This window comes from Salvelinus fontinalis, chromosome 12, assembly GCF_029448725.1.
Source record: "Salvelinus fontinalis isolate EN_2023a chromosome 12, ASM2944872v1, whole genome shotgun sequence".
NCBI lineage: Eukaryota > Metazoa > Chordata > Actinopteri > Salmoniformes > Salmonidae > Salvelinus > Salvelinus fontinalis.
This window is the reverse complement of record NC_074676.1, coordinates 28,787,835-28,815,255: the sequence shown is the minus strand read 5'-3', so window position 1 is coordinate 28,815,255 and position 27,421 is coordinate 28,787,835. Positions and strand designations below refer to the sequence as shown.

The following is a 27,421-nucleotide window of genomic DNA, read 5'->3' as shown; positions in this document are numbered from 1 at the left end:
GTTGCCGGTTCATCTAAGGAAAAGGCTGAGGTGGTCAGCACACAAAATCAAGATAGCAGCATAACAATCTAACACTAGTGACATGGGTCTAGAGTGAGATTCTGAGTGTGTGTTATTCCTTTACATTTACAGACAAGCTGTGTTGTCTTCCTGCTTATCAGATGTTTGCCAAGTGTAACTGTCTTTGTACTAGTCTCTACCTCCTCCAGTTGAGCAGCAGAGGATGCTGAGACAATGCCGGTGTTTTCCCTCACTCCCTAATTAGTCTTCATCCCAGTGTGTATGTGAGAGCTTTGTATGTGTGTGTGTGTGTGTCTGTGTGTGTGTGTCTGTGTCTGTGTGTCCAAGGGGGGCGGAATGGAGGGGTTCACCTCGGGTACAAGGACAAGTACTAACAATACAGGTCATTAATTCAAGGTAAATATGTGCATAAAATAACCTGCACAACACAGCGTTAAGAGGGAATTACTTTGACAACAATCTCTACCACTTGACCATCATGTTAGGCATTTCAGATCCTACCAGAGCAACTCTCTTCATATTTATTATGTTTTACTGTGGGACTGTGGTTAGATACAAAAAAAACACAGTACAGGATTTTCACTTGTTGTAACGGTAGTCCTCCTCCTCTTCAACCGAAAAGGAGGAGTAGTGATGGAACCAAGGCGCAGCGGGTTGTGAACACATAATTTATTTAAAGACAAGACGAAAAAACACGAACTTCACTATAACTAACAAAACAACAAACGGAGTAGACAGACCTGGACGACGAACTTACATTAAACACGAAGAACGCACGAACAGGGAAAATAGACTACACAAAATGACGATGTACAAAAACAAACCGAACAGTCCCGTATGGTGCGACAAACACTGACACAGGAGACAACCACCCCACCGAACACTGTGAAACAACCTACCTAAATATGACTCTCAATTAGAGGAACGCCAAACACCTGCCTCTAATTAAGAGCCATACCAGGCAACCCTAAACCAACATAGAAACAGACAACATAGAATGCCCACCCAAACTCACGTCCTGACCAACTAACACATACAACAAACTAACAGAAATAGGTCAGGAACGTGACACTTGTATTACTCCCTACTAGTAGTACTTCTTCTCCTCCCTCTCTACTTCCTGTACTGCCTGCTGTTGGGATGACATACACTATATGACAGTTCTACCGGACTGAGGCAGCACTCTAGAATCAGCCAACATTTGGAAACACTCTGCTCTGGGCTGGAGTGTGAACTCTGTTGGAGTCCTCTGTCTTATCACTGGGCAGGAGCTCCTCATCGACCCCGTCCACTGTTTCTCTGTGAGCCCTGGCCTTTCTCTTATGTCCCTCATGTCGCCTCAATCCAAATGTCACGTGTGTTTGTTTTGTCTTCAAATCACTCCCTCTTTCTACAGTTGGTATTCTCCTCTCGTTTTCAGATTGTTTTCAAGTTGCACCCATACATAATTGGGGATAAGTCATAGGTTTAACACACTCACAGCAAGGGAACACAAAGGCAATGTTTGTTTTGCCAGATACTACTGTTTAACTCTCTGTACCTTCTCTTTGTGAGCGTCTGTACTTTTGTATCTGACAGATAGCTGGCCTTATTGAGAGGCAGATATCAACCATGCAGAGGCCCATCTCTAGCCCCCTCTGTGAAGGACAAAGCCCTGTGGTCATGCCTCTTAGACAGACAGACCTGCTGTGGGGTGAGAGGAGCGGCCACAGAGATACTGTATCTGTGTTCTAATTCCCTTTCTATGACAGCAGCAGCCAGGTCAAAGGCCGACCTGCAGACCTACCATACGTTACATTCAGTATTTTGCAATTAAAAAAACATCACACTGTGCGATGTTCCCAAATTAAAATATTGATATCAATAGTTTTTACATACAAACTCAGAATCAATTGGGCACATTTGAAAAAGAGACCTAGGTAACACTATGTCTTCCCTATTAAAATAAAGGTAAAATATATATATATAATAATAATAATAATCACTGGCTTCCCCAAAATAACATGGTCGCTGTGGTAGAACGTTTATTTTGATTGGTGATTTTGTTCGTCATGTAAACAGGATTACCAGTGAAATGTTTATTTTTGCAAAGCATTAATCAAACTATTATATTAGTCTGACTATTCACAATAATCGTATTCTATGTACATACTCAAGTGCCGGCCTTGTTCGTATTGGTCAGTCAACGGGATCGGCTCGTAACACCAGCCATACTACACGATAAAGGCTAAGCATTCGTCGGAGCCTACGACTGAACGTAGCGGTACCTTTTCGGCAGACCGAGACCCTGTCACATTGAACGAGCCAAGACGTCCAACAATCGTTTATGACCTAAGGATTTGCCCCATGAAGTGGAAATTTTGTCTGAGACGGCAAAATCGTTGCATAATACACCTAAAATCGTACAGTCTGTGGGGACTTAAGACGGTGAGACATCTCATGTGATACGCCCCCTCCTGTAGGGACCAGGTGCACCTTGCTGCTGCCGCCCAATCACTCCTCCATCATCATCATCACACTTCACTTCCCAGCGCTGCTCTCACACATGGCTCAGTGCTCTAAGGCAGGCCTGGGCGGCACTCCCTGGAGAATACCAGCCACAACAAACTGTACTGTTACTGTTACCGCACTGGCTGGTACTGTTACCCCCCCTTCCAGCCTGCTGCCTGTTGCTGCTGCTGCCTAACAGAGCAAAATGCTTACTCACCCAACCCCAGCAGATAGATCCCTGAATTATTTAAAAAAACATTATTTATTCCAATATATGTCTCGCTCTCCTCATCTCCCCTCTCTCTTTTGGCTTTTCTTTTATCTTTCTATCCTCTGTTTTCTTTTCTGTCATCCCTGCGGCTTTGAAAATGACATGGAGCCTTGAGCTGTTGTTGAGAGTGAGAACAACAGACAGAGGACATGAGGGAGAAACAATAACACGATACCAAACATATCACAACCAGGATGAGGTCAGATGACAATGAGAGCCTAAACTAGCTATTGTGGACCTAAATGTCTAACAAGTCTATATTTAAGATTAGAGGAATGTGTTTGTTGTGTAATGTGCAATACATTTCAAAACAAACTTACCTTTCCTAGAGGTTTGGAGGAGTCCCAGCTCCTCTTCTCTATGGAGGGGGGAACCTGGTAGATATCCTGCCCAGGACCAGGCCCTCCTGCTGAGGGAGGCACCTGATAGATGTCCTGAACAGGAGCGTGGAACTGCTTCTGGGAGAGCATGGGGGCCTTGGGTGGGGCTTGGGGGCCCATGGGTATCTGGTACAGGCTTGAAGGGGAAGGCTTGCCATGGTTGGGGGGCATCATGTAGATGCTGTCAGGTAGGGCGGGGACAGGCCCAGGGTTGGAGAAGGCAGGGTGCATGGCTGTGTACTGGGAGGAGGGGGAGGGCTTGCAGTAGGCACTCTGTGGGGGGAAGGCCAGCTGGCTCGGGCTCTGGGCAGGGCCAGGTTGGGAGGCATGGGGGAGTGGAGACTGCTGCTGCCCAGCCTTGTCGTACATGCCCACCAGGATCTTGAGGCGGTTGCCAGGGACGATGCCCTGGCGTCCATGCAGAGAGCAGAGCCACCAGCCATCCAGACCCTGGGTGTCCCGCTCCAGTACCGTCATGATGTCACCTTTCCGGAAGGACAGCTCGTCTGGGGACTCAGCCACATTGTCGTACAGGGACTTGGCCAGAACGTTCTGCATAAGAAAGGAAAGAGGGTTAGTTCATTATTCCTTTACAGACAAGCTGTGTTGTCTTTAATTGATTAGATTCCCAGAGTTTGTTGAACAAAGTTCCAGATGTTATATTGGGTTGTAGTGCCCTTCAGTGAGAAACAACATTTACTTCCATAATGTTAGACTGTCAAATTCCCTAGTGCCAGGGCAGGCTGACTCCATAGACCAGACTCAAGACCTTCCAGGACAGTTAAATAACTATAAAACACAGCTGACACCTAACAGCACACAACACAGGCTGCATCTGCCTGCCAGGAGCAAACACAGCCACCCACTCACTATGGGATGCTTTGAAACTAAACCAATATTTGGAGCGCCCCCCTGACCGGTACCTCTTCCTCTCCCTCCCCTAGTACAGAGTGGTAAGGCAAGTCTGGCATAGGGCTATATATATATATATATCTCCTCCAAGTGCCCCCCTTCACTAGACCACAGGTCGCTAAATTAGCTACGTCTGATTGGTTAATTGTGAGGCGCCTCCACTTCCTGATTTATTGCCTGGCTTCGCGTTGTCCACCTTAGTCCATATGTGTGTTTATTAAGAGAGAGAGGGAGAGTCCATGTTGCCTATATCAGAGGGGCCTAGTTTATCTGTCTATTCAGCACCCAGGCCTCTATCCAAGAGCAATGCCACACAGGGCACAGGGCTGATAATTTACGACCGAGAGAGCTACAGCTCTGTCTCCCACCCTCCTGCCCATGGCTATCTCCCTCCCCAGCCCAGATGGACTATCACTGGGATGAGGATGTTTGTGACCAGCCTGACAGGGTGTGGGGACAGGGTTCCATGCGGTGGAGATAGTGTCTGTCTGTTCACAGTGTGGTTATTAATACGGTCAGCAGAGGTTCCCCCGTCTAAAACCCATTATAACGCATCCTGACCTGACTATCTCTGTCGTTCTCCCTATTACAGGTACACAGACATACACACATGCACACGCACACATAATTGCACGCACGCATGCACACACACCATAAATAAATAATATATATTTCCCATATTCTTTGTGCTACCTGAATCACAGCCAGATAAAAAATGTACTACCCCCACCACGGCCAGTAGCGGTGTGTGGGTAAAACCACTGAGGAAGCCAAGCCAGTAAAAAAGCCATATTACAACCTATGTTGTAATAATTGCATTGTTTTCTCTATAACCCGTTCATTCATACACCAGCGTGATATACAATAAGGCTGAGACAACAAACAGACAACAGTCACAGAGTAGCAGAATAAAGTCAACTACACATATGTTTGTTTCATCACAAAACCGGAGAGCAACGTCTGTCCGTTGAAGTCCACGAAGCAAATATTACACCTAACAAACAGTTATGACCTGCAGCATGGTCAAGATAGTTAATGTTTGACATTTTACTAAACAACTACTGATTTAGAACCACAGAGTTACAGCAAGTCAGCACAAAGACAACAGGAGCCCTGCCTCCGCTATTCCAGAACCACTTCAACTTAAACATCATCAATTCAACAAGGCTATATATGCTTAGTTTAATACACTGAAAACAATCAAAGATACAAAAAAACAGTTAGTCCAATCAAGGTTGCTTAGATATGACCTTGTTTTACATGAAATGAGTTGCCAAATGAATAGGAAATATAGTCAAGACGTTGACATGGTTATACATAATGATTTTTAATTGAAATAATAAGTGTGTCCTTAAAACTTTGCATTCGTCAAAGAGGCCTCCATTTGCAGCAATTACAGCCTTGTAGACCTTTGGCATTCTAGTTGTCAATTTGTTACAGGTAATCTGAAGAGATTTCACCCCATTTTCCTGAAGCACCTCCTACTAGTTGGATTGGCTTGATTTTTTACATACCATACGGTCAAGCTGCTCCCGCAACCGCTCAATAGGGTTAAGATCAGGTGACTGTGCTGGCCACTCCATTATAGACAGAATACCAGTTGACTGCTTCTTCCCTAAATAGTTCTTGCATAGTTTGGAGCTGTGCTTTGGGTCATTGTCTTGTTGTAGGAGGAAATTGGCTCCAATTAAGCGCCGTCCACAGGGTATGGCATGGCGTTGCAAAATGGAGTGATATCCTTCCTTCTTCAAGATCCCTTTTACCCTGTACAAATCTCCCACTTTACCACCACCAAAGCACCCCCAGACCATCACATTGCCTCCAGCATGCTTGACAGATGGCGTCAAGCACTTCTCCAGCATCTTTTCATTTTTTCTGCGTCTCACAAATGTTCTTCTTTGTGATCTGAACACCTCAAACTTAGATTAGTCTGTCCATAACACTTTTTTCCAATCTTCCTCTGTCCAGTGTCTGTGTTCTTTTGCCCATCTTAATCTTTTATTTTTATTGGCCAGTCTGAGATATGGCTTTTGCAACTCTGCCTAGAAGGCCAGCATCCCGGAGTCGCCTCTTCACTGTTGATGTTGAGACTGGTGTTTTGCGGGTACTTTTTAATGAAGCTGCCAGTTGAGGACTTGTGAGGCGTCTGTTTCTCAAACTAGACACTCCAATGTACTTGTCCTCTTGCTCAGTTGTGCACCGGGGCCTCCCACTCCTTTTTCTATTCTGGTTAGAGACAGTTTGCGCTGTTCTGTGAAGGGAGTAGTACACAGCTTTGTACGAGAGCTTCAGTTTCTTGGAAACTTCTCGCATGGAATAGCCTTCATTTCTCAGAACTAGAATAGACTGATGAGTTTTCCGAATAAAGTTCTTTGTTTCTGGCCCTTTTGAGCCTGTAATCGAACCCACAAATGCTGAAGCTCCAGATACACAACTAGTCTAAAGGCCAGTTTTATTGCTTCTTTAATCAGAACAACAGTTTTCAGCTGTGCTAACATAATTGCAAAAGGGTTTTATAATGATCAATTAGCCTTTTAAAATGACAAACTTGGATTAGCTAACGCAACGTGCCATTGAACACAGTAGTGATGGTTGCTGATAATGGGCCTCTGTACGCCTATGTAGATATTCCATTACAAGTCAGCCGTTTCCAGCTACAATAGTTATTTACAACATTAACAATGTCTACACTGTATTTCTGATCAATTTGCTGTTATTTTAATGGACAAAACATGTGCTTTTCTTTCAAAAACAAGGACATTTTGAAGTGACCATAAATTTTTGAACAGGAGTGTATGTGGCTGTCCATGGTACTGATTTCTGTATGTGTGTTTGCGTGCGCGTGCAGGTATAATATATAATAAAATGAAGTTGACTCACCCTACTTATAGACTAGTTGAACACCAATGCCATCCTCCTCTCTTTCATGTTGGTAAAATGGTCTTATGACTCTGTCATAAAGTACACTTTTAGTTTTAGTTTTTAACCCTAACTTCCTGGTATGGGAAAAATGAACCAGCTAAGTTAGCTAGCTAGTTAATGTGAGCCTACTAGGCTACATATTGAACTTTAGTCGTCTCAGGCCAGTGGCACAATATATTAATTTATGGTTAGATCAGAATCGCCGTCATAAGCATTGCCTGTACAGAGAATTAAGTCAAAACCACAAGTCCAAATCCACTTCTCCATCCATGGCTTAGGAAAGGGACGATTTAGCAAGCTAGCTACAGCAGAACATCAAATCAACAGACACGTTTGTCTGACAATGATGATGTTTCGCTTAGGCTGTGATTTGATTGGTGTGAAGACAATTTCAGACTGGTCTACATTGAGAGGAGTTTTGCTGCGCCAGGACAACCAACAGTTGAGTTCAGCTCAATGCTGATTGGCTAATTATTTTATCATTTTTTATCAAGGGAGACCAAATGCTTGATGGCATCAATCAATCAAATGCTACAGCAGCAACATGTCATACTCTTTTGTTCCTGACAGCATCAGATACATGGTCTATACATACTGAGACAGAGGGGTGCTGTTTCCCTCACTCTGATGATTTATCCATTGAGATTCACCCACTTGCGAATTGACGGGAAAGAGAAAGATAAATGATGTTATAATTTTTTTTTTTTAAAGATCGGTCAAATATTTGGGGAAGCCTGGTTTCCCTAGGCATCCATGGATACACTCCATTGACTCCGGCACCTTGCTAGTCTCATGATGAGATACGAACACTCCTGGTTCCCTGTTCCACTGCCAGAACAGACCCTGGGTTGCCAACTCTCTGTGTGCCAGATATGGCCAATTATAGACATGTGCAATTACTGTGCTATTACAATACCCAGACAGTAATGGCAATGTTAATGTACATTCAGATGTTCCCTATATGTAGTCAACGTAAGGAATCAGAATTGTCCCAGTGCTGAGTGAGGGCTGCTGTGCTGTGATCTGTCTGCGTGATGTGTATTCAGGGATTGACTAGAGTGTATTGGGGTGGTGATGAATGCAGTGCTGTGTGTTGGTCTAGTGGAGGGACAGTCAGGGCCTATCTCCCAGTCACAGCCCTCTGATGAATAGCCTGCTTGTCCTTGGAGAGGGACAGCTACTCTGCGTCCCGACCCGTCAGGGCCGAGGAGGCTCTGGACACACACACACAGCCTCCCACTATAGCGCCTGAGTGGCCAGCAGCTGTCTGCCATTTCACCATGCAGGCCAAACACACACGGACCAGGCAGGGGCTGACCAGACACATAGGCTCACGCACGCACGCACGCACACGCACACGCACACACACACACACACACACACACACACACACACACACACACACACACACACACACACACACACACACACACGACTAGTGAAATAATGAGGGGCCCTTCAGAAAAAAAGAGCAAAGAAAGACATTCCTTTGACCATGCTTTTGTCTGCTCTACGTCATAAGTTAATTTCCTGTTGGAGGGAGGGAGTGGGCAGAGAGAACTGATTTCATCACAATTTTTTTACTTTGCCTTCATTAGCTGAAGGCCTGCCTGCCAACTCTCAGTATAAGTCACCCACAAATCTCTCCCTGTTTTTCTCCCTCTGGCCACAGAAACAGGAAGTGCTTAGAGAATGATTCACGTGCCGTTCTGATTAGTTATGAGTCAATAACTAGATGACTGCTTGTCTCTCTCCCTAGTCTAAATGGCATATTCGATGGATGTACACACCTCCCTAGACACACCCAGCTGAGGGTGAAGAGAAATCTCTGTCTAGAAACTAAAGTAAACTCTAATGTGAATCTGGTTGATCATTAAATCTGCAATATGTATTTTGGGTGACCTAACCAAATTCACATAGAAATGTTAGTTATAGATCTGTCATTCTCATTGAAAGCAAGTCTAATTAGCTGTAGATATGTTCTACGCGCGCTATTTCTATGCTTCACGTTCGTAAGTTTCGTTTTTGCATCTTTTACTTTCGGTTTTGTACACCAACATCAAAACAGCTGAAAAGAAAATATTGTTGGTTATGGAAAATATATTTAACAGTGGTTTAGATGAAACAATTATTCTCTACACTATACTTGCTTGTTTTGTCATATAAACTGAAATTAGGCAAACTATTGGAATTTTAGCAACCAGGAAATGGCAAAGTGATTTCTGCATAGTTCACCTTTAACCTCTAAGATTATAGATTACTACTTCGATCCCATGCTATGTCACAGCCGGCCGTGACCAGGAGACCCATGAGGCGGTGCACAATTGGCCCAGCATCGTCCGGGTTAGGGGAGGGTTTGACCGACAGGGATTTCCTTGTCCCATTGTGCTCGTGGCGGGCCGGGCAACTGGTAAACTGACTTCGGTAGCCAGCTGTACAGTGTTTCCTCCGACACATTGATGTGGCTCGCTTCCGGGTTAAGCAAGCTTGGCAGGGTCGTGCTTTGAAGGAAGCATGGCTCTCGAACTTCACCTCGATGGAATAAGACTAACTACCAATTGGATATCATGAAATTGGGGAGAAAAAGGGGAGTGCTCATTTGAATCGGTGGTTCCAACAACAATGTTGTTTAGGTGGCCATACTAACCTACTGGCGCTGTGCTGTGCTTTATTTCCTTTGTTTGGGGTAGAAACCTGACAATGGCCACAGTGAGCCACTGGGGTTCAGCAGTTTTCTAAACTCAGCATAGCTCAGTCACTATGCTAAGACTTCACCATTGTGGTCATTACCATGGTAATGGAAGGTCAAAGCCTTCACCCCTACAGCCGGGAGCAAACAAAGTCTGACGTCAAACTTTATTATCACTCAACAGAAGAAAGAGTGGAGAAGAAAGAGACGAAACGAGAAAGAGGTGAAACGAGAGAGAAAGAGAGAGAGAGAGACATTGACCCCTTCTCTCTCAGCTCATTCACTGTCAAGCCACTATTACCTCTGTCTGATCACAGCCAAATTACGTTGTTCCTCAAAAGAACAGACATGGAAACAACCACACATTCACAGCCCAGTAAGCTGTACAACATCAGACATTCATACAGATGGGCCCAAAACAGCACAGAAGAATACCAGAAAGCAACCTGGAACCAAAATATCCAAACACTCTTAGATAACTTTCTGGATATCACATTCACTCACAGTAAAGAGGGCATCAATCTAGCAGTAAAAAACATCAACTATATATTCAGGCAAATGGCAAAAGAAGCACAACTGAAATTGACAAAAAACAAAACAAAAAAGACCACAGATGACAACTGGTTTGATGCAGATTGTAAAATTATAAGGAAAAAACTTAGAACACTGTCAAACCAAAAGCACAGAGAACTAAATAATGGTGAATTACGCCTTCATTACTGTGAGACTTTAAAACTCTATAAACATACACTCAGAACCAAAAAAGCACAGTACAACAGCAAGCAGCTGACACTAATTGAGGAGTCCATAAACACAAACAACTTCTGGCAAAATTGGAAAAAAATAAAAACATCGAAACAAGAGGAATTAGCGATACAAAATGGTGACATATGGACAACCCATTTTAAAACACTCTACAACACCGTTCAAATTGAAACAAACGCAGAACAATGCCAAATTCATGAGAAGTTGAATGGATTAGAAAAAGCTATAAAGGACCATCAAAATCCATTGGACTCCCCAATTTCTGACCAGGAGCTCTATAAGAAACTTCAGGCTCTGAAATTTAAAAAAGCATGCAGACCTGATGGCATCCTAAATGAGATGCTCAAACTCACTAGTGCACAATTTCAATTGGCTATATTAAAACTGTTTAATTTGATCCTGAGTGTAGGTTATTTCCCTGACATCTGGAATCAAGGACTCATAACCCCAATCTTTAAAAACGAAGACAAATTTGACCCTAACAATTACAGAGGCATTTGTGTGAACAGTAACCTGGGGAAGGTTTTCTGTAGTATTATAAATGTAAGAGTTCTAAACTTCCTTAATAAGCACAATGTCTTGAGTAAAAGCCGAATTGGATTTATACCAAAACATTGCACAACTGATCATATTTCCACCCTACACACCCTGATAGATAAACATGTCCACCAAAATAATACCAAAATATACGCTTGCTTTATCGACTTCCAAAAAGCATTTGATTATATTTGGCATACAGGACTGTTCTACAAAGTTATTGAAAGTGGTGTAGGGGGTAAAACATATGACATAATTAAATCAATGTATTGGCAAGAAAAGAACAGAATTCTTCAACCAGGGGCAGGGCCTTCGTCAGGGTTGCAATCTGAGCCCTGCACTCTTCAATTTTTACATCAATGAATTGGCCACTATTCTAGAAAAATTCTCAGCCCCTGGTGTCAGGCTCCACAATTCAGAAGTTAAATGCCTACTCTTCGCAGATGACCTATGCCTGCTGTCACCCACAGCACATGGCCTACAGCAGAGCCTGGACCTGCTAGAGCAGTACTGCCAGACCTGGGCCCTGGCAGTAAACCCCAAAAAGACTAAAATAATAATTTTCCAGAGAAGATCCAGATCTCAGGGAATTAGACCAAAGTTCTCAATTGGTACAAAATATATGGAGTAAACCCTTATTCAAGGTTTCAAAGACCTCTCTGATGAGAGTAGGCTACCCGTCCGGTTGGGGGAGGACGCAGAGAGCTGTGGGTTGGCAGCGCACTACATTGCTGCCTGCCATAAGTTGAGGGACAGTGTCTGACAGACCAATCAACCTGCACATGTCCTCTACTGTATGCTTATTGTTATTGTTGAATGTATGGTTATTTTGACCCTTGGTTATTGTTGTTACTGTTGTCACGTTGACAATTTTGATTCTCATTTTTATTTTGACTTGTTTTTATATTGTAAATATCCAAAATAAGCGTTTGGCAATATGTACATTGTTACGTCATGCCAATAAAGCGAATTGAATTGAATTGCGAGAGACAGAGAGAGCGAGACAGAGAGACAGAGACAGAGAGAGAGAAGAAGAAAAGGATCTTCATCATACAGAGGACTGAAAGCTAATTGGTTTGCATTTAAAAAGGTCGCGGGCAAAAGGGGAGATTATACATACACACCTAACAGCAAGCTAAAGAAGCTATGGGAAAAAGCTGGGGAATGAGTGATGGTGGAAAGGAAATGGAGAGAGATCCACAGGAAGAGAAGGAGAGGAAAGAGAGGTGCAGTGGGTCTGGGAGAGGGAAGGAAAGGGCTGCAGTGTTCATTCAGACAGCCACTGAGCAGGAAGTAACGTGGCAACTGGTGTAGCACGCTCAGTGCAGACAGGTCAATGCAGACAGCGTGCGTGCGTGTGCGGGTGCGAGAGAGAGAGAGAGAGAGAGAGAGAGAGAGAGAGAGAGAGAGAGAGAGAGAGAGAGAAAGAGAGGGGAGGGCAGGAAGGCCTTTGTCTTTTGCCTCTACGTGACCCCGTGGGACAAACACTGGTTAAGTCACAGGAGAATGTGTGTGTTTTGTAGACGACTGTGGATTTGTCCCACGGACACAGGACCTCGGGAACAGGGACACAACATTTTAGGAACCACCCCCCCTCTCTCCTGAACTCACAAAGCATGACAGCAATAAGTCATATATTTTGAAAACAATACTCTTCCCTTTCTCCTTTGTGCTGTTTCTCCCGCATCTAACCCCCACCCTTTTAAACAAACACCCCCTCAGTCATCAAAAGTTTTTATTAGTTTAAAACAGATGGATAGCACAGACAAAACAAGGCTGTCTCTGCTGCTTAAATCACATTAGCCACCTGAGCCTAGCCAAACCACCCCCCTGGGTTACAAAAGGTAACCTTTTAGTTTATCTGTTTGAGGGTAGACTTCTGAGAAGTCACTGCCTTCCCCTGGGGCTAAGTAGCATGCTAGCACATAGCCCATGACTCTTCAAATGCCCACAGCAACATAGCAGCAGTACACAGACTGCAATTACAGCAAAGCCTTGGCAAGGCCTGTGTGTAAGCCAGCGGTATAAGACATTCTCACTGACAGGAAGAGGGATCAGACATACTCCCTGTCAGTCTGTCTCTCTGTCTATCGTCGTGCAGAAAAACAGGGCCCTAGTGAGTGAATGTAGAGAAGTGACTGAGTCAGTCGATGGGGATCTAGTTTTGGCCTATAATAAGCTGACAGACACTGCTGTGACACACACAGACACACTGTGCTGCTGCTGAGATATTTGGGCGATTCCACGCCAGCGGGAGTGGAAAATATTTTTGGTATCTCAGATTGTTCTGGCAATTCTCACATAGAAACTTCATTGGGAAGAAGGATGTTTGAAATGCTTTTGGAATTTGTATCACAAACAATGTTTTTGAAAATCATGGTGAAATTGTCCATTTTAGGCATTTTTTAGACCTATACATGCCTCCTGTAAGACACTATGCAATTGTTTTCCACAAGGTAGAGAGCAACATTTAGGGGCTACCTCATGAAAAGGCCAGCGAGAGGCCCATATGGGACGATTTGTAGACAAATAATGTGAATAATAAGATACAGTAGTCACAGAGGGGCTAACCGCAGGCTTATGCCAAAATGTACGGAACAGAATCCTGAAAGACAAGACTTAACAGGAATATACTAGAACAGAAATAGCATAACTAACATGACATTCGGTGAGGTCACAGATCTCATTGAATAGGGCTCACAACAAACATGTTCACACAACTCTCTCCTCATAGAAAATAGGCCTGATCAGTAAACAACTTTTTTTCATGACTGTTTTGTTGCTATTCCAGTAAATGTGTATGTATTGGTATGTAACACCTTAGGATCCATGTCCTTGGTATTCTCTGGGCGAGCCCAGGCCCGCCTTCTACTCGCTCCAGCTCTCAGCGGCCCACTTACCGGAACATTCCACAACCTCTACATGCACCTCGCCAATTAACTCACATTCCAAAGGTGTCACAACACCCCTTCTACAACACGCTTTACAAAACACACACACACACACACACACACACACACACACACACACACACACACACACACACACACACACACACACACACACACACACACACACACACACACACACACACACACACACACACACACACACACACACACACACACACACACACACACAACCAATGTAGAAATGAATACTAGATCTAAGGACTCATTCATAAAGAGGCAATCAACATACTATACTTTCAAATCTTATCAGTCACACTTACAGTACAGAGGCCAAGTCAAACAAATGTTTTCACACAAATACGCAGTAACACTAAAGCATACTAAAGTGGCTGCCACTCTTATGAATCATCTCAAGGTGGAAATAACAGATAAATAACACACAAAGATCTTCAACCACTCCTCCCTGTCAAGTCAAGTTTCAACAGCAGTAAGAAAACAGCTCTGATTCTTGTAGCTACAGGCTACAACAAAGTGCTGGAGCTCCGCCCATTGAACAAGACTGAGTGACAGGGAAACTGGTGAGAGTGTAGCGGAACTACACACAAACCAGAAAGCAGTTCCACTCTGTTGTAATCACACAGAGAGAAAGGAAGGACACCCAGTTCATCACAGTTCTGATTTCTCCTATCTACATACCAGAAACACATTATCCTCTCATCCATAAGCACAGGCAGTCACAATGGTAAAATCTTGCATAGAATTCTCACAATGCCCAACAATAAATCCTAAAATTACAGCCTTGAGTGGGGATAGAGTGGAGATAAAATGATTTTCCAGAGCATGAAACATCATTGTGACCTCAGCCAAACATTTCAGTGGTTTGGTGTGAGACAAGGCAATGCAGGAATTCAGGGAGCACTCTGATACATTTCAGGGGAACCAAAATACACAGAAAAGATGTGGATAGGCCTACTGTACTATAAGTCAGGATGGACAATGAAAGTTCAATCAAGCAGAAGTGGCACAGGCTTTTAGACCATCTGCATGCGCCTCACAAACCTACCTCAGTCAATATGTTCAGATAAAACATCAGTGGATGTATTCAGTTTTGTTAGCTTTGACAACAATCCCTGGTTCGTTTAACTGCCCCAAGGGCATCAAAGCAACCTTTGTGATTGGCTATGTGAGAAGAAAGCCCAGCGCTATTGTAACCATACCAGACAGAGCTGAAATCCTGCTCTTTGTGCAGAATCCATTTTGCCTGGTGTAGGACTAGCTAGGTGTTCTGCTCAGCAACGGATTTCTTATCTAAACTCCCTCCGTCTCTGCCTCTAAAAGATGCCGCCAAAGAACAAGGCTGACGTTTTACATTCTCCCAACTAATTGTGTTATTTAGTTACGTTTTTAACTTATTGTGGACATAATGTTGCTGCTACCGTCTCTAATGACCGAAAAATTACTTCTGGACATCAGAAAAGCGATTACTCACCGCGGACTGGAAGAAACTTTTTCCTGTAACGAGTTCGACGAGAAGGATATCCTGCTTTCACTGAAACAGGCCCAGATCCACGCCTTTTGTGTGAAGAAAAGATTGCCGGAAAAGGGGACGCAGATCGGGGTTCCTTCTGAGAATCCGGAGGCGAGCGAGCAAATTCCCAATGCCTTCCATTCTATTTGCTAACGTGCAATAGTTGGAAAATAAAATTGATGACCTACCATTAAGATTATTCTACCAACTGGACATTAAAAACTGTAACATTGTAGTACCTTATGATAAGTTCTCGACCACACAACTGTATTATTCGTAGCCATCTATTTACCACCACAAAGTGAAGGTGGCACTAAGACCTTTCTCAACCAACTCTCTAAGGCCATAAGCAAGGAAGAAAATGCTCACCCAGAAGCGGCACTCTTAGTGGCCAGGGACTTTAATGCAGGCAAACTTAAATCAGTTTTACCAAATTTTTACCAGCATGTCACATGTGCAACCAGGGGGGAAAAATCCTAGACCACCTTTACTCCACACACAGAGATGCATACAAAGCTCTCCCCCACCATCCATTTGGCAAATCTGACCATAATTCTATCCTTGTGATTCCTGCTAACAAACAAAAAGCAGGAAGTACCAGTGACTCAATACGGAAGTGGTCAGATGATGCGGATGCTACACTACAGGACTGTTTTGCTCGCACAGACTGGAATATGATCCGGGATTCATCCAAAGGCATTGAGGAATACACCACCTCAGTCATCGGCTTCATCAATAAGTGCATTCATGACGTCGTCCCCACAGTGACTGTACGTACATATCCCAACCAGAAGCCATGGATTACAGGCAACATCCGCATCGAGCTAAAGGCTAGAGCTGCCATTTCAAGGAGCGGGAGACTAATCCGGGCGCTTATAAGAAATCCCACTATGCCCTCAGACGAACCATCAAACAAGCAAAGTGTCAATACAGGATTAAGATTGAATCCTACTTCACCCGCTCTAACGCTCGTCGGATGTGGCAGGGCTTGAAAACTATTATGGACTACAAACGGAAAGCCAGACGCGAGCTGCCCAGTGAAGCAAGCCTACCAGACGGGTTAAAAGCCTTTTATGCTCACTTCGAGGCAAGCAACACTGAAGCATGCACGAGAGCACCAGCTGTTCTGGATGACTGTGTGACAACGCTCTCGGTAGCCAATGTGAACAAAACCTTTAAACAGGTCAACATTCATAAAGCTGCTGGGCCAGAAGGATTACCAGAATGTGTACTCAAAGCATGCGCGGACCAACTGTAAAGTGTCTTCACTGACATTTTCAACCTCTCCACATCACCAACGAACTATCACGATCCAAACATACCAAGACAGTCGTGAAGAGTGCACGAAAAAACCTTTTCCCCCTCAGGAGACTGAAAAGACTTGAGTATTGGTCCTCAGATTAGAGGTCGACCGATTAATCGGAATGGCCGATTAATTAGGGCCAATTTCAAGTTTTCATAACAATTGGTAATCCGCATTTTTGGACACCGATCATGGCCGATTACATTGCACTCCACAAGGAGACTGCATGGCAGGCTGACTACCTGACTACCAGCAAGGAGCCAAGGTAAGGTGCTAGCTAGCATTAAACGTATCTTATAAAAAACAATCAATTTTAACATAATCACTAGTTAACTACACATGGTTGACGATATTACTAGTTTATCTAGCTTGTCCTGCGTTGCATATAATCGATGCGGTGCCTGTTAATTTATCATTGAATCACAGCCTACTTCGCCAAACGGGTGATTTAACAAGCGCATTCGCGAAAAAAGCACTCTCGTTGCACCAATGTGCACCTAACTATAAACATCAACGCCTTTCTTAAAATCAATACACAAGTATATATTTTTAAACCTGCATATTTAGTTAATAATGCCTGCTAACATGAATTTATTTTTACTAGGGAAATTGTGTCACTTCTCTTGCGTTCTGTGCAACAGAGTCAAGGTATATGCAGCTGTTTGGGCCGCCTGGCTCATTGCGAACTGTGTGAAGACCATTTCTTCCTAACAAAGACAGTCAACTTTGCCAAACGGGGGATGATTTAACAAAAGCGCATTTGCGAAAAAAGCACAATCGTTGCACGAATGTACCTAACCATAAACATCAATGCCTTTCTTAAAATCAATACACAGAAGTATATTTTTTTTAAACCTGCATATTTAGTTTAAATAAATTAATGTTAGCAGGCAATATTAAACTAGGGAAATTGTGTCACTTCTCTTGCGTTCATTGCACGTAGAGTCAGCATATATGCAACAGTTTGGGACGCCTGGCTCATTGCGAACTAATTTGCCAGAATTTTACGTAATTATGACATAACATTGATGGTTGTGTATTTCACTGAAAGAATAAACGTTTTGTTTTTGAAATGATAGTTTCCGGATTTGACCATATTAATGACCTAAGGCTCGTATATCTATGTGTTATTATATTATAATTAAGTCTATGATTTGACAGAGCAGTCTGACTGAGCGGTGGTAGGCAGCAGCAGGCTCATAAGCTTTCATTCAAACAGCACTTTACTGCGTTTGCCAGCAGCTCTTCACAATGCTTCAAGCATTGCGCTGTTTATGACTTCAAGCCTATCAACTCCCGAGATTAGGCTGGCAATACTAAAGTACCTATTAGAACATCCAATAGTCAAAAGTATATGAAATACAAATCGTATAGAGAGAAATAGTCCTATAATAACTACAACCTAAAACTTCTTACCTGGGAATATTGAAGACTCATGTTAAAAGACTCATGTTAAAAGGAACCACCAGCTTTCATATGTTCTCATGTTCTGAGCAAGGAACTGAAACGTTAGCTTTTTTACATGGCACATATTGCACTTTTACTTTCTTCTCCAACACTTTGTTTTTGCATTATTTAAACCAAATTGAACATGTTTCATTATTTATTTGAGACTAAATTGATTTTATTGATGTATTATATTAAGTTAAAATAAAAGTGTTCATTGTTCATTCAGTATTGTTGTAATTGTCATTATTACAAATATATATATTTTTAAAAAATCGTTCGATTAATCTTTATTGGCTTTTTTTGTCCTCCAATAATCGGTATCGGTATTGGCGTTGAAAAATCATAATCGGTTGACCTCTACCCCTGATCCTCAAAAGGCTCTACAGCTGCACCATCGAGAGCATCCTGACCGGTTGCATCCCCGCCTGGTATGGCAACTGCTCAGCATCTGACCATAAGGTGCTACAGAGGGTAGTGTGAACAGCCTAGTACATCACTGGGGACAAGCTTCCTGCCATCCAGGACCTATATAATAGGCGTTGTCAGAGGAAAGCCCATAAAATTGTCAGAGACTCCAGTCACCCAAGTTATAGACTGTTTTCTCTGCTACTGTACGGCAAGCGGTACCGGAGCGCCAAGTCTAGGACGAAAAGGCTCCTCAACGTTAGACTGCAGAACAATTCAGAAAAATCACAACCGGACAATTTACATTGACCCCCCCCCCCAGCCCCTCTTGTACACTGCTGCTACTCGCTGTTTGTTTGTTACCTATGCATAGTCACTTCGCCCATACCTACATGTACAGATTACTTCAACTAGCCTGTACCCCCGCACACTGACTCGGTACCGGTGCCCCGTGTATATAGCATCGTTATTGTTATTCTTATTGTGTTACTTTTTATTATAACTTTTTATTTTAGCCTACTTGGTAAATATTTTCTTCTTCTTGAACAGCATTGTTGGTTAAGGGCTTATAAGTAAGCATTTCACTGTAAAGTCTACCCTTGTTGTATTCAGCGCATGTGGCAAATCAAGTTTGATTTGATTTGATTTATTCCTCCAGTAAAGCCCAATTATCCACCACATAAAGCAGGTGCCCTGGGGAACCCACGGTTTGATTACAACAGAAAACATTTGCCCCCAGGCCCAGTTGTTTGCAGCTGAACTGGGAGGAGAGAGAGATCCCGTCAACGCTAGCTAGGGAAGGGACTGGGTGCACTGTGTTTAAGAGATTAGGCCCATGGCAGGACTGCCAGCCACAAATCAAGGTCTGTTTCAAACCCGTAGTTTTCTCTGTAACATTGCTTAGACTTAAAGCTCTTTGAGAAACACCAGGAAATTATCATGTTTGGCAGCCACCTACATGATAACAAATTTAAGACAAGGAATAACTTGAATTTATTTGCATGATAGCACACTGTACTGTATGTATTTGAGACACTAACACATCTTCATATGTTCGGTATGTACCTACATTAGTGTTTAACCTATATCTGAAACCTTATGACTCACAGATGGTTGTGCACAATTTCACCTGTGTGGACTGACTGACCCTACCTGAATCAACCTTCCTTCCCACTAGTCCTTGCCTGTCACAGCCTGGTGTCTGTTATTACTACGCTCAGTGACTGTGTGACACCTGTAATCCCTCTGAGTGAAATGATGGAACGGACTAGGAGAGGAGTTTCACTGCCAGACCTCCTAGGGGGTGACAGGGGGGAATTCCATGCCAGCACCCAGAGCCCAGGCAGGGGACTGTGAGTCAGTCAGAGGTGAGTCAGGCCTGGGCAACATGGGTGAGGGTTACTCAGCTGAGCTCTTTGTAGGCTTGAGTAAACCTCCGCTCATTTGACCACCACAAACTCCCCCACCCACTCACTCACTAATACTGATTGGTGGGAAACTACTTCATCTATTTATACACTAGCATCACTTCCTGGTCTCATTAATCCCTCATTCTGAAATAGCAAGCAGATAGCTAGCACGTTACAAAGTATTATCTGTATTGTCAGGTTGTCTTTCTCTAAAGGCATGGTTATCAAGGCCAGTCTGGGAATAACATTTGATTTGAAATAAACATCTCTCAGAAAAATGTAGCCTAAACCTTCCATCTATATATCCTCATTACAGTCACCAATCAAATACAGTTAATTTTAGATAGCTACAGGAAGCTACCCTCATCTAAATACATATATGGTGATGTCAGTGGTTTTTGTCCATTGTGTTACAAGCTTTCTAATGTGTGTGTGAATGCCCAGACCAGGGGACAAACAGTGGGACATGCCAGCCTTCTCCAGGGGGTCGGCCCCAGTGCTGCTAAAGAGCATAAGCCTCTCAGACAGAAATACAGTATGGTCCTGTCAACCAAATACCAAACCCCTGTGTAATTACAGCACTACAAGCTGACAGAATGCCAACACTTTCAAACAATAGTAGGGAACGGCCGGTACTGCCAAGACTCCAGCAGCAGGACACTCAACTATTTTCTCTCCTCAAAATCTTAATCTTTCAACTTTCTCCTGAGTCAACTGAGCAGCGGATCTCCATGGCTCTCTCTCCTGTCTGGCTGTTCCAAAGCCCTTTCTTCTAAGTGTCTTAAGCCCTCCAATTCTCCCCTTTCAGAAGAGAGGGGCCTTTCCAAAACATACAGGACAGAACCCTTTCTTCAAGAACTGGTATGAAAAAGACTAGGGAGTTTACTTCTGTTATTTTCTCATTATTCCACATTTCCCGTTGTAAGTGTAGCATTGTAACTTCACATTTCTATCTAAAAACACACAACCCAATACACATAATGAGACACGTACACATAGCGCAGCACACAAAGTAACTCGTGCTGAGTACCAACAAAAGGTAAGAATACACTTTTTTTTTAAACTAAAGTTCTCACCACTCTTTTCCTATTCGTCCCTCAATGTCCTGCCCTCCCTCTCTTTTTTCCACCTCTCTACTCTTTCCCAGCTGGGGCATTTAGCATGTCCTAACCAAAGTGTTCACACAGCAATGAAAACAGCAAACCCACAAACATTGACATTACACACTCACCAGATAGTTCATTTTCAGCCCTATAGTGCGAGTCCGTCCGACAGACTCCAGACCGGAGTAACAGGGCAGAGATTTCGTCCTGGAAACAACCCCTGTGTCCTGGAAATAACCCCTGTGTCCTGGAAACAACCCCTGTGGCCTAGAAACAACCCCTGTGTCCTGGAAACAACCCCTGTGGCCTAGAAACAACCCCTGTGTCCTGGAAACAACCCCCGTGTCCTGGAAACAACCCCTGTGTCCTAGAAACAACCCCTGTGTCCTGGAAACAACCCATGTGTCCTGGAAACAACCCCTGTGTCCTGGAAACAACTCCTGTGTCCTGGAAACAACCCTTGTGTCCTAGAAACAACCCCTGTGTCCTGGAAACAACCCCTGTGTCCTAGAAACAACCCCTGTGTCTAGCCACCAGTTAAAGTTCCCTGTTGTCTCGCTCCCAGGCAGAAAGACTTAGTCAGATTCTAACACATTCTCCGGCACTGTGATCTCAGAGGGCAAGAATGAGACTGTCCTTTGCTCTTTCTCCGACTTCCTCTATCCCTCTCTCTGGCCAGTGGAGGGAGGGAAGAATGCTCAGTAACCTGACACCCACCAGTTCCTGCACATCCCGACATTCCCACTCCCGGTCTGTGATTGGTCGAAGGACCTCTTTTTATGTTAATGACTCTTGCCTTCTCTTCTCCCCCTGGATGTGTGGAATGTTTAGTGCGTGTGTTCAGACCTTGGAGTGACACAGACACTCCATTTTTCTAACTGTTCAAGCAGCCGCAGAACACACATACCTCCCCCAGCCACCTTGGCTCACTCTTTTCTATCTCATCAATTCATCTCTATTTTTATTTTCTACTCACTTGGCATTTCCCTCCTCCCAAAAACGATTCTTATTTCTTATTCATCTCATCGGTCTTGCATTGTTGCTCAGATACATGAGCACATTATACACTCTGGTCTTAAACGTTAATCACTCCAGCAATGTATGTCTAAACACATCTGAGGGCAGCGTGTGTATTGTGCAGCACACACGTTCAAATCCATTCCCAGTACGCTAGTTCTAATTGTCCCCTCAGGTTACATTTCATTTGCTGGGAATAAGAAGAAACTAAAATCAACTGGGTGGAACTAATATGTCAGTGTCGCCCACGCAGACCCTAACTCAACAAATACAGCGCAAGGCTTGTCCTTTGAGAAATCAATTTGGTAAATCAGAGTGTAACACAATAACTGTATAACGGTATAGCATAACTAGTTTCACAATGTAAATCTCACAATACTGTTAAAATGCTATTAAAGTACTGAGACTAATCTGGAGGTTGTTGAAGAAAGCGTTAAGGCCGTATCTAAGGTAGAGTTCACGGCTCAGGTCAAACAAACAATGAGGGATGACATCCAACACTTAGTCAATCATCTAACTCAGATTGAGCAGGTCAGAGGTCATGAGGTCAAATGCAGACCCTACTCCTTTTTTTATTTTTTTATTTTAATTTTATTTTATCCCCTTTTCTCCCAAATTTTTTCGTGTTATCCAATCGCTAGTAATTACTATATTGTCTCATCGCTACAACTCCCGTACGGGCTCGGGAGAGACGAAGGTCGAAAGCCACGTGTCCTCCGAAGCACAACCCAACCAAGCCGCACTGCTTCTTAACACAGCGCGCCTCCAACCCGGAAGCCAGCCGCACCAATGTGTCGGAGGAAACACCGTGCACCTGGCCTCCTTGGTCAGTGTACACTGCGCCCGGCCCGCCACAGGAGTCGCTGGAGCGCGATGAGACAAGGATATCCCTACCGGCAAAACCCTCCCTAACCCGGACGACGCTAGCCCAATTGTGCGTCGCCCCACGGACCTCCCGGTCGCGGCCGGCTGCGACAGAGCCTGGGCGCGAACCCAGAGACTCTGGTGGCGCAGCTAGCACTGCGATGCAGTGCCCTAGACCACTGCGCCACCCGGGAGGCCCCCAGACCCTACTCCTTAATCAATATTCCAGAACTAAATCAACACAAATGGCTTCCAATGGAACCATTCAGTCTCCAGACAGATATGTCAAACTCTCAAACATGACTCACCTTCATGTGGCATACACTGAATTCAAATGCGGAGAGTGTGGGTATGTTATGAGTAAGAAAGGTACGCGGAAGAGAGTATTGGTATGAGTGAGGTATGTGAAGGTGAGAGTGTGTTTTCAGAAAGGTGGGAGCTGTGTGGTGTGAAGGGGGGAGGTGCCACATTATCCAGGTCATAATAGGCCTTACAGCATGAGGGCCGTGTGTAGACCACAACATAGCCTACATAGACAGTCAAAGTGGTGTAATGCAGAGAGGGCAACAACACATCCTACAATCATAGACCACGGAGAAGAAAAACACCACAGAAAGCACCAGAAATGTCCTTATTGGGCCAATGCTGCAGAAGCAGGCTGGCTGGCAGGACTGTGGGAGACAGAGGTAAGGTGACAGTCTAGCAGGGCTATTCTCACACTGAGCTGACATCCTCCCGTGGGCCACTGCTCAGGGGTAAAGGTCAAATCACTGAGGTAGCAGGCACGACTGTCAAGCCTCAGAACACAAACCGAGACGAGGGAGCAAAACAGCATTAGGGGGCTTGAAGAGTAGGCTGGTGTCTCATCAAAAACATTCCCCCGATTGAATGTGATTGGAGAAATGTTCATTCTAATCTTGATATAAAGCCTGCCTTTCAAAAGCCAGAGGTCCTGAGGTGTCCATGGTGATTGAGCAGTTTCACTGAAGTAGACTCACTTCTGGCGCTCAGTACACACATATGCTAGCACACACACACACGTCTGCAGTTCACAGTTTTACATGGTCTCATGGGACCTGTGCAACAGTCCCAGTTTCTCTCATCAGAGCCTGGGTGAGATCATAGCTGTCAATTAAACAGAGAGCTAGACCAGATTAGACCATCACATCAGAGTCAGACACCATTTCAATTTGCCCCTCCTCCCTTCGTCCGCTCTCACTACTCAGCTAATGAGCCCCCCCACCCGGGCCCACTAATCAATCCCGTGGCCCAGGGTAACAGGCTTAGCTACCTGTCAACATACTGCACGACGATACGACAGGCATTCAATGAATCTACACAGATAGACCTGTCCAGAGACTACTGCTGTGGTGGCTGAATATCACAGACAAGAAGATACAACAGTCAACTACCAGGAATAATCACAGGCGAAGACAGCTGCATCCTCAGCACATAATTCAGACACATTCATGTCACTGTTCTGCGGTGAGTTCTATCGTGTGCCCTAAGACTTTCAGTCCAAGTGGGTCTGCGTGGCTTGCATGTGGGTTCTGTCGGTGCTGTGCAGCAGAACACTGGTCCATTGTGCTGGTGTTGTCCGGACCAGGGCTGTCCAGCTGCCCATGCATTCCTCACACCTACACAATGAGCGCCTCTCCAGGCCCAGCCTCACCCACAACAGCCCTAGAGCCCCCTGCTCCGGCCAGCACGTAACCTATGTCACACAGACATTTTACACATGCCTGAAAACAATGTCTTCCCTTTGTTCTGTCTGAGGAGGGCCAGACTTATTATTGAGGAGGACAAGAGATGTAGGTCACCAAATGTGAATATGGAAATCCTGTTTCCTAGTGAATTGAGATGGTTTCTGTTTCTCTGATGGGAGCCCAGAGGTCCATCCACTGGGGCTGTCACTGGGCAGGAACACGGTCTCTCCAACTCTCCCTCCACTATCTCGCCAAAACCAACCCACAATGGTGAATCACGCTGATCACTAATTACTTAATTAACCCCTTGCAAATTACTTCTTCAATCATGCATGTGATGTTTAGCATTTAATGAGCCCATTCTACAGTGAGATTTGGTGAATTTCAGTCTAAGCCCGTGACAATATGGGGTTTAGTATTCCATGATTTAAATAGATATTTAATCATTATTATGGTTTGACTAAACCTCAAGCTGTCATTTGGACTGATTAACAACACCACAGCTGTAAGCCTCTGGCTGGCGAGCCGTTATAATTGAAAGTCACTTATTTCGATTCCAATCAATTGTATCATCCACACACTCGTATCCAAACTATGCATAATAACAAAGGTTGTCCTGTGGGGAATGGGCCCATGCCTCACAACTGTGACATCATTCACAGCGGCTGAGAGTGAAACAATGCACATGGTTGTGTACGACTTCCGCCCCCCCCCGGTCAAAATGAATATTCACGCATCTTTGAAGGGGCAAAATTAAAGACTGATTCTTTTGTTGTGACTTTGTCAGTCCTGCTGTGCAGTCAATCACATACAGGCTTTTCAAAGTCTTATGAAGGAAGAGGAGGAAATCGTCCAACTACACAGTAATACACTCATCCACAACAAAACACAACCAAGCTTGTACGCACACGTTGGATGGACAGCCACGAAGACACACACACGCACGCACGCACGCACGCACGCACGCACGCACGCACGCACGCACGCACGCACGCACGCACGCACGCACGCACACACACACACACACACACACACACACACACACACACACACACACACACACACACACACACACACACACACACACACAGAGAGGACAAAGTTGTGTCCTCTTACAGGATGCTGCATCAAAGATTCTGACAGTGTGATCTGACATGTTGGATCATTGTTCCAGACCGCCAGTTTGCCCCAGTCCCTGAGGGAGGGTTTACCCCCCCCCCCCCCCCCCCCCCCTCCCACCACCACCACACCACCACCATTCGTCTTATGGAGGATAAGACGTGGCTATCTGGGATACACAGAAGAAAATAAAAACATAACCCTACAATGATAGGAGAACAATAATCACTGTAAGTGTTTACAAATCCCCTCCCCCCGAGTAATAGGATTGATCTGAACAGCTTCAACATTCATTTCCATAGATAATTGCATTTGTTTATTCTCTGATTTTATATTTCATTTTTATTTGTTTTCTTATCAGCAAAGCTTGTTAATACTCTGAGATGATTAAAAACTACAAAGTGAGTATTTTTTTCATCAAAGCTTGCTCCACAATGCTGCCTGTTCCTCAGTATAAGCACTCTGCAACACAGGGCAAATTTCCCTCTCTTTCGCTGCAATAAAAAAAAGATTAGCATTAATGTGGCAGGAAGTAAAACGGCATTATCTCTGTGTGTGCAGAATGGGAGGCTGATTGTATTTCCAGGCTAAACGGGGAACTCTGTGTTTAGGGAGGAATGTCTTCCTCACTGAAACACACGCTGAGATGTTCTGCATGCAAAGGACCTCCTATAGGCCCCAAACGGCCCCCCTAAATATAAACACAATCCTTCCACAGCCATCTTAATTAGATTCTCCTGATTTGCTTTTTCATTTTAATCTCTATTATGGTTGGGTGTCGTTGCGACTGCCGTTGGTTTGGCCCACAGCTCCTCCACTGAGGAGTAATCCACTAGTGAAATCTGCAATCAGACTCTGGGCTCCTTGCATAAACACACACACTGACAAATGACATCGCTACTCCCACTATGATGTCACCGAGACACCAGGGTGCCAGCCAGAATGCTGTTCTCTAATTCCATCATCACACACCCACTCTCTGTCACACACACATACGGTATACACACACACACACACACACACACACACACACACACACACACACACACACACACACACACACACACACACACACACACACACACACACACACACACACACACACACACACACACACACACGCACACACACACACACACACACACACACACACACACTCTCTCTCTCAAGACATACAGAAACACATATTTACTTACATAGACATAAAACACACACACTGAAAAACCCAAACACAGTGTTCCTTCCCCCCTGGTTGGAATGTAGGAATGTGGCTCTAACATTAACCCCATAACGTTGGGGTTTCCAACCATCATTTCCAGGAAGGGGACGACCTGTTCCTATGAACACAATGGCAGGACTGAGTCACAACAAAACAATGCAGCTAGGTGGTCACTAAATAGGCATTACACAATTACAATATACTTGAAATAAATCTGTAATATTGATGTTCATCACTATGAGCAAATTTTCAATGTTCCTAATCTACAGTATAGTTTGAACAATACAACTAAACCATTCTTTGGAGCAGATGCCTTCATGGACATTACTGATAACATAGAAGGATGTGAAGGATTTCAGCAATGCTCCTCCACATAATTGTAATAATCCCTCCATTCATA

At 44.2% G+C, this 27,421-nt stretch overlaps 1 protein-coding gene across 2 annotated transcripts in view; it reads right to left on the bottom strand.

Moving 5' to 3' along the window:
* The window catches only part of LOC129867104 (breast cancer anti-estrogen resistance protein 1-like), a 106,424-nt gene that overhangs the window by 23,839 nt on the left and 55,164 nt on the right, over positions 1-27,421 (bottom strand). The window contains exons 1-2 of one of the 2 annotated variants that reach the window (XM_055940281.1): positions 21,225-22,004; positions 3,103-3,714 (exon numbers count right to left, since the gene is read on the bottom strand). In XM_055940281.1, the coding sequence (XP_055796256.1) occupies positions 3,103-3,714; positions 21,225-21,236 (624 nt within the window). In that variant the 5' untranslated portion in view covers positions 21,237-22,004. Of the gene's footprint in view, positions 1-3,102; positions 3,715-21,224; positions 22,005-27,421 lie in introns of those variants that run through there. The other variant, XM_055940280.1, reaches the window with a different exon arrangement.